The sequence below is a fragment of the Rhyacophila brunnea genome, unplaced genomic scaffold (genome assembly GCF_057557595.1).
Source record: "Rhyacophila brunnea isolate RB1 unplaced genomic scaffold, BYU_Rbru_1.0 scaffold_11, whole genome shotgun sequence".
NCBI classification, from domain to species: domain Eukaryota; kingdom Metazoa; phylum Arthropoda; class Insecta; order Trichoptera; family Rhyacophilidae; genus Rhyacophila; species Rhyacophila brunnea.
In genome coordinates, this window is record NW_028232763.1 from 23734127 (window position 1) to 23751350 (window position 17224).

The following is a 17224-nucleotide window of genomic DNA, read 5'->3' on the forward strand; positions in this document are numbered from 1 at the left end:
AAAAATATATCTGTAAATCTGTATCATATTATATTACACACAATAATATATGCAGACGATGTAGCAAAAAATAATTGATCGATCCGAAGCTTAAAATGTAGAACAGATTAGCTCTAGTTGTGTGAATAAATCTCGCAAACAGGTTTGCATAACACAACAACTTGTTAGCTTACAGCCGTACAATAATCACATAAGCCGGTGTATTTCCTACCAATATTCAATAATAGGAGGTACACTTGACATTTTTTTCGTACAAGGCAAAATTTAATCATACCCCTTATTAGTTACGGCAAGGGGGAAAATTCGTTTAGGAATCAATATAGAATTCCGATGAGAATTTTCCCGCCAAATGAGATTCCGATGAGAAATTTTCCGCGCGAAAGACAACCGAACGAGAACGTCGCAAGGTCGTTCGATTCGTCTCTTTTTTAATAACGAAGAAACGGGTTTTTTGTTTACAGGACGCAGAAGAGGCTTGACAAGTTTATCTTAGTTTATAAGGCGCAATGAATACACTTCTAGATACAGGCATGCAAAAGAAATGAATATAATTATTCGTGATGCTATCGATTGAAAAACAACATGGTACCTATAATAATATGGATGTTGTGTTGTGAGGCTCGTAGCGATATAAATGTACCAATATGGAGAAGCTATTTACATGCATAATATTGTAATCTATCATTGCGTTATCAATGATTTGATCCATAAAAGTAATTTATTACTAATTATCATGTGGGAAGTTATTTAAAATAGTAGTTTAATCTACTAATGAGACCATCTAATGTGAAATTAGTAGGTAGGGAGCGTAATACGATGTTAAATTAATGTTAGTCTGCGATGGATGAACAGGGAGTAATCATGATTATTGATCATCTTTAGTTTTGGTCTGAAGATGACGAATGTAAAGATGGTTCAAGGCACGTTAACCCCAAACTTCATAATAGAAATCAGTAAATTTAAAATACAATTAATTACCATGTGGCATGTAGGTATCATTGGTTCGTATTTTGTGACAGGTTTAGAGGCCCCTTCCGGAGTTTAGTACCTACGTGTGATAAGCCGCCTATCGTAAATATAATATAGTAATAGAGTACAGTTGTTGTACTGCACGGCTTTAGACATGTTTACGATTTTAAATATGTATTTCTGAATAAGCTAGTGCTGCCTGCGCTTTAAGGAAAACTGTCACTGACGAAAGTCACACGTGGGTATTTGCTTTATTTGGAAGCAATTGAGCTCTTCTCTGAATGGAAGGCTATTCTTGCTTTACAAAAGTATAGGTAGGTACATACACTTTTTTTAACTACAGACATAAATAGTTACATTACATAGGTGATAACTGATAATGTTACGATATCTATTTAATATAAATAAATTATTAGTAAAATAGTAATACATAATGTTAAATAAATCGATGGAAGTACATATTATTTAGATAACGATAATTTATTTCATATACAGGTAGGGTTCTGTTGTCGATTATGGATCAATAGAATGAATATAATTTTGCTCACCATTTCTCTTTTTAAGACAGCAAGCTGGGTATCCAACGTGGTCAGCTTTCGTGGTTGTCGCTGGTTATCACTGGACGAAGATGACGTTCCGTTGAGAGCGGGAGCAGTACCGGGTCTATTGGCACTGCCGGCTGATGATCCTGGAGTGGTCGGCGAGGAACTTCCACCCCTGCTGCTCTGAGAGCTAGGTGACGCACACTCATTGAACCTAAAACTATTCGCACTCCTCGCGGGCACTGGCGGAGGGACGTCAGACCTTCCGGTGGGAGGCCCACCTTCTGTGACGTTGAAGCCGCTCAAGCTCTTCGGCAGTGGCGGGAGTCCTTGCAGCGAAGACATCTTCTGGTTGGCGAAGAACTGTTCCTTCAGCCTGGAAACCAGAGAGGGAGATAAAGAATAAGGGACACTATCCGACGAGTAAAAGTTATCGTCTAAGCATATGCCAGAATCTGACGGCAAGGAATCTTCTATGACAATCTGACAACTGGAGTATCTGACTTGTCGACCGTTATCTTCGACTTGCACCCAATCGGAGTGCTGAATGTTTTGCGTTTCACCGCTGATGCTGTCAGGACTTGAAGGTACCGTATCTAAAGAAGGTTGTCTCTGTCTCTTATTTACTCGCTCATCCAGGGCTACGCGTCTCATACCTTGCAATTCTGATATCAGTAATTCGTGATTTGCGATATCGTCAAACCGTACGCTCGGCGACTTTATGATGTCTTGGGGTTCCGCTTTGGCGTCGATTGTGCCCGGGGGTGACGTATTATTTAAACGAACGAGAGGGTTGGAAGCATCTGTGAACGTTTCACTATTTATAAACAAGACTGTCTTCCCACCTCCAGAGCTACTATCACTACTGCAAAGGCTAACGTTATCGTGAACAGTTTTCGGTGAATTTACACTACAAGATATATTGACACAATTAACGCGATCGTCTTTGTTCGATATTAATATTTTACTGTCGTTATTGGCAGGAACAGCATTTTCGCCGTTTGTTATATTTGATGGTTTGTCAAGGGTTGAGTCAACAATAGTGTCATCTTTATCAGAGGTCATTTTATTCGTCAATTGTGCAACTAACGCATCATTTTTTGCAGCGATAATTTCCGATATTAATTTTTCGGTAACGCACGCTCTGTTATTTTCATCAGTTATCCGTATTTCCCCGAACAAAGAATCACAGTTCTCTTCGGAAGGCATATTGTCATTCTCGATCGTTGGCTCCGTCGTGTTTTGGAATGAGAATTTCACTGGAATTAATTCTGCGGCGGCCGGAGGTGTTGTGGTACTTTTCTTTTTAACGAGCAAGGGCGGTTTACCCGATGGTAGACTCGGAGGCATCACTTTCTTGGCGAGCATGGGACTAGTCAACTTTTTGGAAGAAGGCGATTGATAAACGACCGGCCGCGGGGAAGAGGCGTTCAACTCTTCGCAGCTAGCCGAAAGTTTTCGGACGGATACATTTCCGTTGACTTGTTGAACTCGGGCTAGTTTTTCTTCCACCTGTTTCTTTGTAGGTTTTGGAGATATGGGAGGAGGTGGCGCTTTTCGCACGGGGATCGCCTTTTCGGCAAAGCTGTTAGATTTGATAATCCGAATCCTCTCGCTAACCTTGCCGGTACTTTCGATATTCGGCGTTTTGTCTTTGTCAGAGTTCATGAGAACGCTGCACAATGATCGCACGACCGATTGACTGGACTGGTTTTTCACAGACTCCTCCGTTGGGTAATTGAGGGAGACGGGACCTTGGTTTTTAGTTTTAACAGGCGGTAGAGATTGCGGAATAGGTATATGCGATTTGACACCATTCTTGCCATTTACGGCATCGAGTTCTTTGTCTTTCGCCTGAGCGGCTGCAGCCTTTTTATCCTCAGAACTTTTCTTATCGTTGATTACATCTCTGATAAAGGATTTGACCCTCGATAGACCATTCAATTTAGGCGAAGGTAATTTGTTAGTAGGCGATTTAGGGGTAGGTTCGTTTTGAGGGGGAGGCGCTTCATTTTTAGCAGCCAGTTCTTTCTTGAGACCCGGTGGAAGGACAGGCGCTGGGACTTTTCTGGATTTTGCCAGGGCATCGGCGACGACGCTTTTGTCAGGCCGAGGAGGGACGGGGGGCGGCCTAGCCATCTTCACCCCGTTGTTGCCGACTTGCGATCCGCCACGCATGGCTAGCATACTGCGGCGTGAGCACCTACTCAATTGATGTCAATTGAACTAACACTACAAATTAAATTAAGCAAAGACGTATGACCGCACAGATCACCGATGCGCTTCAGCCGATACAGTATGTATTTTGATGCACGCACATAACACTTCGATATTTTCTAAATGAAAACTCGAACGAAGTCACGACAACAGGTGTTAATCATAATTTGCTTGCTGATACTGCGTTGAAATGTTACTTCTTGAAAGAATGTGTGATTCATGATTGTTTGAAAAGGTGATACTTTTGCGAACATATACGGAAAATATTTTTATTAACTGCTTATTAGATACGCTTCGCAATCTCAAGACTGCAGAAACTGCATTGCTGTGATTAGGTACACCGAGAGCTCAAACACGGCGAGATCGTTTCTGGTGCACTGGCATATCAATTTTCAATATACGACTGCATTTAATATTATTATTTACTAATAACGAAACACGCGACCGTGTTTTATTTACAGTTCACCTTTGCAATTTACACATTCACAGTTAAAATCACGAAAATTTCAAAGACCCACGGTTGGAACTAATGCGTCTTGTTTATTTTATTAATTCACTGGGGTATGACAATCGCTTTAGATTCCGTTAAACTTATTATTTTGTTCGTGATCCACGCAAGACAAATTTGTCAAATAAACCGGCGGTAAGATCACCACTACACGGTCGCGCGAGAACTGGCTCGGCTGAGAATTTGTATTTTCCGCGGCGCGACTCGCGAGTTTGTTGTGCTCGTTCCTCCTTCAGCGCCAGAGGGCCGTGACGTCACTCTTTGCCTGCATTGTATGCGCTACGCCAGTGCTTGTCAAACATTTGTCAGCTCGGAGCCAGACCAAATCAATGAAGCGCTGATGGCGCTCAAGAACGCCATCGATATCGCCAACGAACTCATGAGAAGACTAACCAGCAAAAGGACCTAAATCCAGACCAATATAGATAGAAACGGACGAGCGCCGACAAGAGCGAAGAAAGAAGAAAGAAGAAAAACACTATTTTAAATCTAACCAACAAGCCATGATGCAGACATTACAGAAAAAAACCCGCAAGGGAGGAGACTTCCATCACACGCCATCATACAGATGAAAGGGATATGGGGCTTGCCCCGGTGCCCTACACGCCAAACATACCACAACAACAACATTTGTCAGCGAAGACCACCTTGTTATAAGTAGCCACTGACTGATTTATAATTGTTATATTCAATAATATTCATTAAGGTCGTCAGATTTTATAAGAAAATTGAAAATTTTAAGCCTGGATGATCATATTAATCGGTAGATCATTGTAGTTAATTATGTAAATTCGTTTGATACCTAATACCAAATATGTAATACTAAAATTAAAATGCGTCAGATTTTATTTATTTAAATATTGATTGCTCACAACTTCATTAAAGTATTTTTTACGGAAAGAATATTATTATGATGAATGTTCTCTCTAAGATGTGTGCGCGCATAAATGTAAGAAAAACGTTTTCAACCCTCGCATACAATTATAAAATACTAGGTACCTACATATGTGATACCGGAATTTCCATCTCAGTGAAACAAATATAAATCTAATCGGTTGACATGCACCAAAATCTGGCAGGGATATTGTGCAATTTAGATACAAATAATTACTTTCTTATGTTTGTAGGTACTTTATTTGGTGACATAATACTTTGACTAACTCATTTTTCTACGCAAACAATGGTGAATGTTTGCGCACATATTGTTTGTCGTACAAAATTTTGTGCTTATATTACATTACATTACTTACATAATATTATATTCCACATATACAATAGAAAAATTAGAGAGAACGTTGCTTATGAGATGTTTAGAACAGTCTAACTAAAAATTATATGTGACTAGAGGTAAAAAAAAATATCGATAGTTTCTTTTTTTTTTAGCAGGAAAGGATCATTTATTTTGATAGCATTTATTAGTAAATGTTATCAAGTATCAATGTTTTCGTCCGATACCACCATCTATATTACATCCCTACGTGTGACGTATTCGTAATTTTGGATAATATTAATTTATATCTACATGTTTTGGATAGGCAACCATCCTAATTATCTACATGATATTTTTGGAAGACAGTTTTTGTTTTACTAATAATTGAACTAGGTATCTAACTGGATTTATAAAAGCATAATAATATACGTATTCTATTTAGCAGCACATACTATTATTCTTATACATACTATTAAGTATTATAGGAATATACAGGTATATTGTCCAAATCTCCCTGAAGCAAATAAATCGGGCCTCTCGAGGTCGTGCTTCGTAGTTTGGCAACAACTGAGTTACGCTACAATTGAAAATGTGTCCCTCACTACTACACCGTGTGTATACACGTTTGCTCTTTTGATAGGTATTACGCGATTGTGTATTTTTTTTACGTATTACCTCATACAGGTAATAAATATGAACAGGTAGGTGTATCTGCGAGGTGTGCTAGAATATTAATTTTGATTATTTGTATTGCGATTTGACGTATTTTTTCATAATGTCCGAAATTTAACAATATGTAATGTGGGGTCACGGGATGGTACTTGGAGTACAAAGGATTAAAATTAAATTTAATAGTTAAGGAAAGTTAAATCTAATAATATTATAACACCTCGACATACCTATTGTGTTTCCCAAACTTACGAAATGCTTGTACCCCCGTAGATAGGTGCATAGTTTTTACCGGCGTAGGTAGGTAAGTACCCCTCGTTCTTTTTCATACCTATTCGACAACTTTTTTGTAGCATTTCTCAGCTGCTAATCGAACATTTTCCACTCAGAATCAGGTGTAAGATTTTTTTTTCCACAAGAAAAATCGATTTTTTTGTCTTTAATAAAAGGATTTTACGAAATATCATTTTTTTCATACTTACTTACTAACTTTCCGAAATTTAAAATTACAGTAGGTACAGAATTGCAAAATTATTGTATTTTTGGCGTATTCGATGTGGATTACGTGTGTATTAGATGTGCAAATACTTGTAGAGATTAGATACAATATATTTTTTTTTACCAGGAATTGCTTTTTGCCATACGTTTAACCCATTGGGTACTTGCACTGGATCGAACAGACATTGAAAAACAACATGCATTTATTTACCCAGCCGCGGGATGGAATCCACGGCTTCAGAGACAAGGCCGCCGTAGGTGTACCAAACACCCATAATTTGTAGGGCGTGTAGGCCCATGTGTTCCACATTGGAACGAAAATGATAATACATTTGAGGGCTCTGGAAACAAAAACGCTAGTATCCATTTTCGCAATATGTTGGCGAGTCATTAAAAATGTCTTACATCTTTCTTATAATATGTATAATTTCTGAAAAGTTATAATACTTTTTCAGAAATTAATAACTTAATAACAGCCAACATATTGCGAAAATGGAGACTGCCGTTTTTGTTTCCAGAACCATCGGTTTTTTTACTATGTATCATAATATTTACTTTCATACATAATAAAATATACATTAATTATTATCGTAAGACTGGCAACAGTGATGAATCATGAAAAAAAGTTCAATGCGTACCCCTTCAAATCTTTCGCGTGCCACAGCATTTAAAAAGTACAGATGTTCTAATGCCGGGTCCACACTGGCAACATGTCGCTCGACAACCTCGTTAAATTTTACGATAAGTATGATAATTATGGTAAAATTTAACGAGGTTGTCGCGCGACATGTTGCCAGTGTGGACCCGGCATAAGAATTTACAATGCCCACTCCCTAATAATTTTATGCTATTTACTCATAATGTCTATCTAAATCTAAATTGATAGGTACAGATTAATGGTATGGGAAATTATCGTATGTAGTAGTTATTCTTGACTGATTAAATGTGGTTCCTTTTCTAATAATTATTGAGGATCACTAAAATATTATATGAACGTTACTAGATAAGGAATTTTACTGATTTAGGTATTATATTTTAATGAAATCAGAAAAAAAATATGCTTAGAAGGTATTAAATAATTAAAACAAAACACAATAATATGTATATTGTAATATGTCTATAATGATCGAAACTTTCACATTGGCTTTTGGGATTCATTTATTCTTCCTCCATCTTTCTTCGACATTTTGAGTTTGTTGCAAAGGCCATTCTCGAGATGGTGTGATAATTTTGAGAATGACATCTGCAATGAGCTCAAAATGTTGAGAAAGAAAAGATAAAAAAGAATACACGGAGACGACGCATAAACTGGTGTAAGATTGCTGATTTAAAGTTGTGGACTTAAATGCACGTGCTAGCACCAGTGGAAACAGCGATCATCAACAATGAAGTGGGAGGTCCCTTAAATTATGATGGTCCGACTAAGTGAGTCATAAACCTGATGCAGTCTGAAAATAGATCCGAACGAAATAAACGAAAGATCCTGAGATCGATATTTGGAGCAAAGAATCAAGATTGACATACATCACAACTGCGAAGTCTAGGAGGAATTTGGGGAATCCAACCAAATATTAAATCGTGGGTCTCGGGTTTGAATCCCGGTTTTGGCAAATTCACATGTTGTTCTTCAATATGTGTTTAGTTCCAGTGCATGGACCATTAGACTGGTTAACATAATATATTTCTCGTAAAACAAAAAACTGTTAGTAAACCTCTTCATGAGGCGCTCAAATCCACATAGGATTGTTAAAAAAAAAAAACACTGTAAACGGAATGCGTAGATTGCTGGAAAGACATAACTAGGGTATTAGAATGGATCCCCAACAATGAGGGATATTGAAACGTAGAAGAAAATGAAGAATGTGGCTTAGAAGGTAATGTAAATTGTGCAACTGTGCAAAACGGTGATGTTGGTGCGCATGCCATGCTGATGTTGTGGTTTGTTAGTAATATTAACTCTAATTGTGAGTAAAATTAAAATAAAACCAATAATTTTGTACAATATAATATAAATATTTATTTAAGCATTACCACATATTGCCTAAGATTGAAAACTGACAAAATGAAGAGTGCTACACTTATTCATACTTGTTAGACAATATGCATTTCGACATCAAGTGATGGCTTCGGAAATTATCTTAAAAGTCTTGTCCATTTTTTAATACCTATGTCTCTCATTGAAAACAGATTTTGGCGTTTTTTATTTAGATTAAAAGTATAACTTTTTGAAAGTGTTTTTTAACACTCACTTATATGTCACTCAATCTGTGTGCAATTCACTTATGTATGTGAATGAATAATAATTAATATTTTACAGATGGTCAAAAATAAATGTTTCTTAATTTTATAAATAAAATGAATTTGGATGATTTACTGATTTTACAACAATTTACTTTTATACCGATTCTGGAATAAGACACTGAATAGAATGAAAATAAACATATTTTCAACATGACTAAAAGTGTGAATAAAGAAACAAAAAAATATTATGTAAATCTTCTGTTTCTCTAATAAAGGTGGATGATGCTATGTTGGCTTGATACCAGAATATGAAATAAATTAAGAAGTCAAAGTGAAAACAATTTCAAAATTTTATTAAATGATAGAAAAATCTAATTTTAAGCGACAAGAGGCAAATATCAGCATGATAAATAGTTTTCTTAGGATGTTAAACAAATAAGTACATATTAATATTATTGATACCCATTGTATGCGGAAACAGCTCAAAATTTCAAGGTTTAGACATTTAGAGATAATAATGCCATTCAATGTAGATACGTCTTACCAAAAACAAATTTGAAATTTCTTCGATTCATCTTAAATTTTCTTATTTTTCATTGAAATCATCATTTATTTAATTCTATATGGGAATGTCGTAAGTTTATTCCTTTTTGAATTATAAAATTTCATTGAGTATGAGCCATTATTTTAGATCAAGAACAAGGAATTTTTAGTTGTGTCCGAATTGACTTAGAATACACATCTAAATTAATAAACAAAAAACAGCAAACTGAAATTCTATCTGTAATTAATATTTAAATTAAAATACCTAATATTATAATAAAATTGTGAGTACAGCTGAGATTAACAAGAGAAATGATTTCATTTTCTTTGTAGGGAACTGTTTCATTTACAAATAAGTAGGTACTAAAGATTTTAGAAATGTTTAGATGTATGATTTATCAGTACTTATTCCACAATTAAGTATCATAATAAATATCTTAATGGAAATTGAAATCATCCAATTCAAAATAACTGTTATGTACAATGAAATAGGTCTTGAGTGAAACATAATAAATTCTGGAATAAGTACTAATAAAAAATAACTAAACATTTTAGCACAAAACGAGTCTTTGTTATTTCTAATAAGTACTTCCTTACATGGTTTTGAAAATTCTTACATAAGATGTTTCTTGCAAATCCCAGCTTCACAGTTAGCAAAACAATTTAACTACATATAGCACAATATACATTAGCAATACGATCTAGCATAATTATTATTTATGGTAAATTAAACATACTTACATCAAGATATTATTCCGTCAATATTGTAGTCAAATTCTAATTAAACAACGACTTTAAATATTTTTAGAGTTTTAAATTCACAACAATGTTTCGAGGCACAAATATTTATTAATTTATTATTCGAATACGAAAGCACTATAGTAAAGATCAGAATTTTTATCAGTAGGGGCTCAGATTATTGTGTAGCTAATCGACGTTCACTTATTATTAAACTTCCAATCTTGACGGCACATGGGGCACTGTTGGTGGACGGGTTGAGAATGCAGCCACTTGACGATGCAGTGCATATGAAAACAATGTGAGCAGGCGCCCCACACGAGGGGGCAATCGTCTCCGGGCAATTTGCAGTCAGGACAGCACCCGTCAAAGGGCATTCGGCATATGCCGCAGTTGTCGTCGTTAGCTACCCAACGCCACGTTGCCACGCCAGTCCAACCTTTAAAAAATGAACATAAATAGAAACATTGAGTAAAATGTGACTAATGTGGTAACTGCATGGCGAATTAACTGCAGTGACTAATATTTATCTCAAGCTTGACAGTTTCCTTCTCCATTCTCAATATTTTTCTTGCCTTTAATGCCTTGAGCAGCAATGAATATGGTTTTAATTCAAAGGAAAAGTTGATATAAAACTGAAGAGTATGCAGTTTGATACAGTACAAGCTAATGGTGTTATGCAGAAAAGATCCATCCCACAAAAGCAAAGTATGTATTGAGATAACAGTCTTTAAAGCTTTCTCACATTTTCTTGAACAATTTTCGTTTACATATAATATAATGATCTAGGTATATAGGTATACTTAGAGGACTATAGTATGGTAGATATTAGGAAAAAATTATTAGTCTAATCTTGAGGACAATTTAAAAATTGGTATCACAGCTATTCTGCTGATTCATCAAAAATTGAGACAAGCAATTTCATAAATATATATATAAGTATATATAAAAACTATCTTTCTGTACATAGGTATATAACTCATTTTGAATCAATGTGTTGATTAGTTATTTTCTATATAACACCATCTGCATCAGGTTATGGTAAATTTCTTTACTTGTCATTATTATGAGAGGCAATAAATTATTATGGTTCTATATGTTTATCCTGGATACAGCGGCAAATACATTTTGAAAATAGCCGATATACTGGATTATTAAATTTGTTAGTTTGGGTTAGTTTAAGTTAGGTTAGGTTATCCTAATAAATAATCCAGTATATCGGCTATTTTCAAAATGTGTTTGCCGCTGTATCCAGGATAACCGACTTGTACCATTATTATTTAGGTAATGTAGAGCCTTGAGAAATTTATTTATTATGGGGAAATTTATAAAACATATTGAAATATAGCATAGCTTACCTTAACATATCTACTTAATCGCATACAATCTCTAGAGGTACCTAATAAGTGTGCAAGTACTTACAGTACTTATATAATATATAATAGTGATTAATTGGTAAAGGCGCCGGAGATGACCGCATGACCTTTTATAATTTTCTTTTCAGACGTAACCTAACCTAATCTACCCCAACCTTAGTGTGTGATAATGATGCATAGAAATGTATGAAAATAGGTATTAACAAATATTGGATCGAAAAGCATCTCCAGCCAGACAGAAAAAGGTATTTACTTAATATAATTGTCTAAAAAATAATAAATGGTCATCCAGTCACAGCCGATTAATTTATTTACTTAAGTACTTTGGAGCAAAACTTAAGCTCAAGCCCCTTGGTGAAGTAATAAGTAGTTTGTGATACAATCAATAAACATTGTTAATCAATTGACAGGCCGGACTATGGAGCTAATCATATCGTATGGGAGCCAGTGTTTATTTTCGGTGTGAATATTTACTTATATAAATATAAAATTTGGATGATGAATGAGGTACATAACCAAACATTTTATTAGACTTCGGAAATTATTGGCAGATGATAGAACAGTTGAAATGTTATAATACACACAATCATAAAGAGGCATTGAGTGTATTTTTAATGATTTTATCAAAAGATACAGTATTTGAATATAAAGGATTTAAAAATAGAACCGATTGATCGCCATAAACAGTTTAAAACAGAAAAGGAATCTATAAACGCAGTAAAGAATAGGTAAGTACTTACTTTTAATGGTAACTCTCATTTTCTAAATAAAAAAGAAAACAAATAAACGCATGTGCTGTTACAATGGTATACATCGAACAGCTTTTAAATAAACTACGATAAATTAAAAGTACTAATGATAAAGAAACCACAGTAATTTCAGCATTCAACTCTGAGCTCAACTGTCAAAACGTCAAGCTCGTCTATTGTCTGTGGTATGGTATAGGTATCTATGGTAACCTAAAAAACCATAAGCTAAAATTAAAAAATAAAATCAAGTCTCTTTGATGCTAAATAATTAAAAAAATTGCAACCTGACTTAAAATTCAATTGGAATGACTTATGGAATTAAAATTATGTATAAATAGTGAAAGAACATAGAAACACCCAGACTTGAAAAAATCTGCAATACAAAAAATCAGGTTCAGATGCTCACACCTTTGATTATATTATTATTGTATGTACACTCGATCCTCTTTTCGCACGGTTTCGAATTTACACGCTTTAAAAAAAGTACCGATAATTTTTTATTTACACTGATTTTTTTGCTTTAACACTGTTTAAAAAAACTAAATAGAATAAAAATACATAATATGTATGTACAACAGGTAATTTTTTTTATTATGAGATGATATTTTGGAAAAATTGTGCCGAAGTAATATTTTGTGAATGCATATTTTGATTGATCAGCTAACATTGTAACTTCCAATCCAGTCACTCCAATTGAATTTTATCAATTGGAATGACTTATGGAATTAAAATTATGTATAAATAGTGAAACATCATAGAAACACCCAGATTTCAGAAAATCACATAGATGTATTGTCATCTCAGTAAGAATCAAAGTCGGAACCCACGGTATGCGAAGCCTGTACCATTCGCATTGGAAAATGGGGGTCGCTTTAGAAAGTATTGACCATAAAAAGAAATAGGGGTTGTGATTTTGAGAAAATAATAATAATATTTGTACTCAGACTTACGATGGCACATAAACATATTATTTACCCATGTCCCAATCAGCGGCGGCTCCTCTAATACCATGCAAGTGCTACGCACCGTCTGCATCTTTGAAGACATCGCTCAACTTTTCATTGTTATTCATACGTGTATCACTCACTTCGCGAAGTAGAACATGTAGTAGTATTATGAACAATATTCCATTCATGTGCGCAAAGCGATTACGATCCAAACAGATTTTCAGTTTGCACAGGATTACAATGAGGTCATTACATACTACTTAAACCGTGGTCGAATGTTCCTGTAATGGCGTTTGTGTAGAATTTTTTACACACTTTTAGATCGGCGCACGAAACGAAGGTCTCTAGAAACAAAAACGCCAGTTTCTGTTTTATAACAATGGTGGCGAGTAAATTTTTAACAATTTTACAGTTAACATATTTAATGAATCGCCAACATTTTACGAATATACAAACTGCCGCGTTTATTTCTAAACCACTCAAATACATTCAAAATAATAAAAAACACATCAGCGGTTATTTATTTGGCTGAAGCATTGTTCGCTTGGAGCGTAAAGCCATAAACTGTGACATTTATATTTCTTTATTGATATTAAATCATTCTGTTCAAAAACTTGTTTGAGAAATAGTATAAATAAACAAAGACATATTTAGTTTACCTTCTGAGAAGTCGGTAAGAGAACACGGCAGCCTTCGGTGATTGAGGTAATCATGAAAAGACGCTTTACGACCTTACGTGGCTAGGACACGTGTCCGGATGCCGCCAAAGAGTGTGACACTTCTTACCCTTATGGCACAGCCGCAAGGGTTCCATCGCTATGGCCGGCCTTCCCTCACCCTGCAGCGGTGCCACAAAAGCGACCAACGTGCTGCAGGTCTGACATAGCGGGAGGCGCAAGAGTTGGCGACGGACCGAGGGAAGTGGCGCGAACTTATGTTTGTCCTATGCTCCAATGCTGGGTCGTGACAGGGAGAAAGAAGAATATCTTCTCTTTATAGAAGGTAAAACCATTGCGCACTACCAAAAAATGCTATTATGAAGACCACCGGCCGCCACTGGTCCCAATATCGAAGTATAATTCAGTACATTTGTAACTTAACACATTTCACATAAATTCAATAATGCATATTCAAATGACCACTAATAATTCTTGCTCACTAAGGACCATCTTACATGATCAAGTGAAATACTGCAGATTACCGGCTACAAACCGTGCCATCAAACAAAATGATGGTTATATAATAAGCCTGTTTAGAAGAACGTTTTGATGGCTGCAATGGGAGGTGTTAGGAAAATGGGCGGCGGCCGACACGCGTCTGGAGGCACCAATTACGTTATCCTATTGCTTTGTGCATGATCAATATCACAATGTTTGTGTTTTGCGTGTTCAAATTTTTGACGGTCACATGTAGGTTGCATAATTGAAATGTTGCAGTGTTCCCCTTTTTGTGTGCGCTAATCATTTATCGAGTCTGTGCAATACACAAAATCAGGTTCAGATGCTCACACCTTACATTATGTTTTATAAGAGAGTACTAACAATCCAACAGGTAATTTCTTTTATTATGAGATAATATTTTGGAAAAATTGTGCCGAAGTAATATTTTGTGAATGCATATTTTGATTGATCAGCTAACATTGTGACTTCAAATATTTTTTTCATGACGCCACAGTGATCTGATCAGTATATGAATCAGTGAATCCATAGTGGCACAAACCGCAGTGCAATCTCTATGCATGTCCAACGTGTCGATCACAGGATGGATATTGATCGATCATGCTACATGGAATGAGTCATGAAAATGAATGAAGAAGAAGAAATAACCATTTCTATTTTTGTTTCCTTAACCAACTTCAGTGACGTCCCGTGGGGGTGGGCAGATTGAGGGTCACTTGGGGGCAGCAATTACTCGAAAGGCGGCAAATCGAGGAGAATCATTTGGTATTTATAGAAAGAGCTACCTAAACTTAGTAATAATGAAAATTTCCTTCCATTAAAAAAATCAGCTCACTGGTAGGAAACAAAATATATTAATTAAAATAAATTAACATAAAAGGTTTAACAGCACTGTATTTGTCGGGTTCGCAATGTCTAGTTTACTTCCGTTGCCCTTAAACGTACTTGGTGACTAGAAACGACACGCACACAGATGATAAAACATACTGTATAATAAATGGAGTGGCATTTTATCGCTGCCGAGGGGCGGCATTTTGTCTAGGGACGTCACTGACCAACTTACCTAAAAGACATTTTGAAATAAACCATGAGAAAGCTCATGTGACTTTGCACTCACGGCCTGCTGCACCAGTGAGAGAAAGAGAAGATTTGCATCTACGCAGATTAAACTAAAGTGTAGTTTCTTCATACTGTCTCACAGCAGGCTCTTTGCAGGGTAGGAGAATAGTTTAATGATGAGTGCAATGAGTGCCCATAAGAAGACCGAAACTTGGACCGAAACGGTTATGAGGAGTCTCTTATAGACAAACTTTTAATAAAAAAGAAAATAAAATTAGTATCTAAATATTATATTAAGCGAGTTTATATGTATAATTTTGTTTTTGTTAAAAAAATAATGTTATAAAAGTGGGTACCTTGTAAGAGTATTATTAAAGACTAATATCTCATTAGTTAACTCGATTAATTATTTTTCTTAGAATTGACGATTTACACCTCTTGAGTGTATTATTTTTATTGTTATAAAGAATTTTGACCTATTATTAGGTTTGACGATTTATTATAATAATATGCTGTCCAGTGTATTGTTATTAATAAGATAGGGTTTTTACTAATTAGGTTTTTTACTGACACTTCAGCTATTCATAATTTGTTTATTGTATTTTTTGTTGTAATTTCTGACTAAATAGGGAGGTAATGGAGTTTTTACCTACTTTATTGTATTGATTTACTATATAAGGTAGATTTAAAGGTGTTAGTTGTCAGTGCGTGTTTACCTTTGGTGAGTGTACACAACGCCTGAAGATGCCGAAAGGCGAAACCCCGGGTCGCAAAAACGACTTAAATGGAATAGTACAGAGCTTGAATCCATTAGAATTTAAATTCAAATTCCATCAAGTACCTTCGGTCGAAAGTATTAATATTCAAAAGATGTATGATTTTTATTTTGTACTTACATATTTATATTATTTATCATCCTCTGTCTATTAATGGTTATATTTTTTTAGTAATGTTTTATTACCTTTTAAGTAGGTATGAAGCTTTTAACTGTAAATTTTCACTTCTGCCGCAGAGTCCGGCTGAGCACGCAAACTCTCAATCCACTAGTAGACAAGCTATTTTAAGAAGCAAATATATTATTTATTTCACAGTTATTTCTTAATGAAATGATAAATACTAACTTTACTGTCACCAATAATAATATTAGTGATTATCTTAAAAATGAGACCGGTTTTAGAGTTAATAAATATTGTGAAAATGGTAAAATATGTAATTACTAAAAAGTGTTTGTTATATCTTAATTAACAACCAAAATTCAAATAAAAGAGTGAGTAGTAAAAACCTGGACATTTTTATATAGGTATTTCAAAACCTAGCTGGACCAAAATATAAATTTATGCGAGCCTAAAAAATAATGTATTTATAATGATAGTCTGGTCGCAAATCCATTAGCATTCTATGGAAATGTTAGGGGACAAATGTTTTTTGTCCAATTCTGACTCGGTTTAAGCTGTTTATGAATCTGTGGGTTGTCACTTTGTCACCCTTGGGAAAAAAACACCATCTCGAGTAATATTTTTAAATCTGTAATCATTATAATATAGTCCTACATTTTTTTGATGAAATAAAGGTCGTAAAACTCTAAACAAGATATCTTGCACATACAATGAAATTATAAGCCTAAAGACTGTTACGTTGCATAAAGAGATTGATGTTGCTCCAGTAGACGTCCATAGTTTAGAAAAATCTTGTGCTTCTACACCAGACATTAGGAAACTGCACTGTATAATACTTTTTTACAATACATGTTTTCTAGCAGGTTTTTGACAAAAAAATATCC

At 35.1% G+C, this 17224-nt stretch overlaps 2 protein-coding genes across 2 annotated transcripts in view; both read right to left on the bottom strand.

Annotated features, from left to right (window-relative positions):
- LOC147078500 (uncharacterized) overlaps window positions 1-4404 on the bottom strand; it is a 154999-nt gene extending 150595 nt beyond the window's left edge. Inside the window, exon 1 of the mRNA XM_085960170.1 lies at window positions 1518-4404. Coding sequence (XP_085816296.1) covers window positions 1518-3698 — 2181 coding nt within the window. The 5' untranslated portion in view covers window positions 3699-4404. The remainder of the gene's footprint in view (window positions 1-1517) is intronic.
- A 5322-nt stretch (window positions 4405-9726) lies between these two features.
- lmgA (anaphase promoting complex subunit lemming A) lies at window positions 9727-12442 on the bottom strand. The gene is made up of 2 exons (XM_085960171.1): window positions 12252-12442; window positions 9727-10574 (listed from the first exon to the last, which is right to left on the bottom strand). Exons 1-2 carry the CDS (start codon window positions 12268-12270, stop codon window positions 10336-10338), a joined length of 258 nt encoding a protein of 85 aa, XP_085816297.1. The 5' UTR covers window positions 12271-12442; the 3' UTR covers window positions 9727-10335.
- Window positions 12443-17224: the final 4782 nt, after the last annotated feature.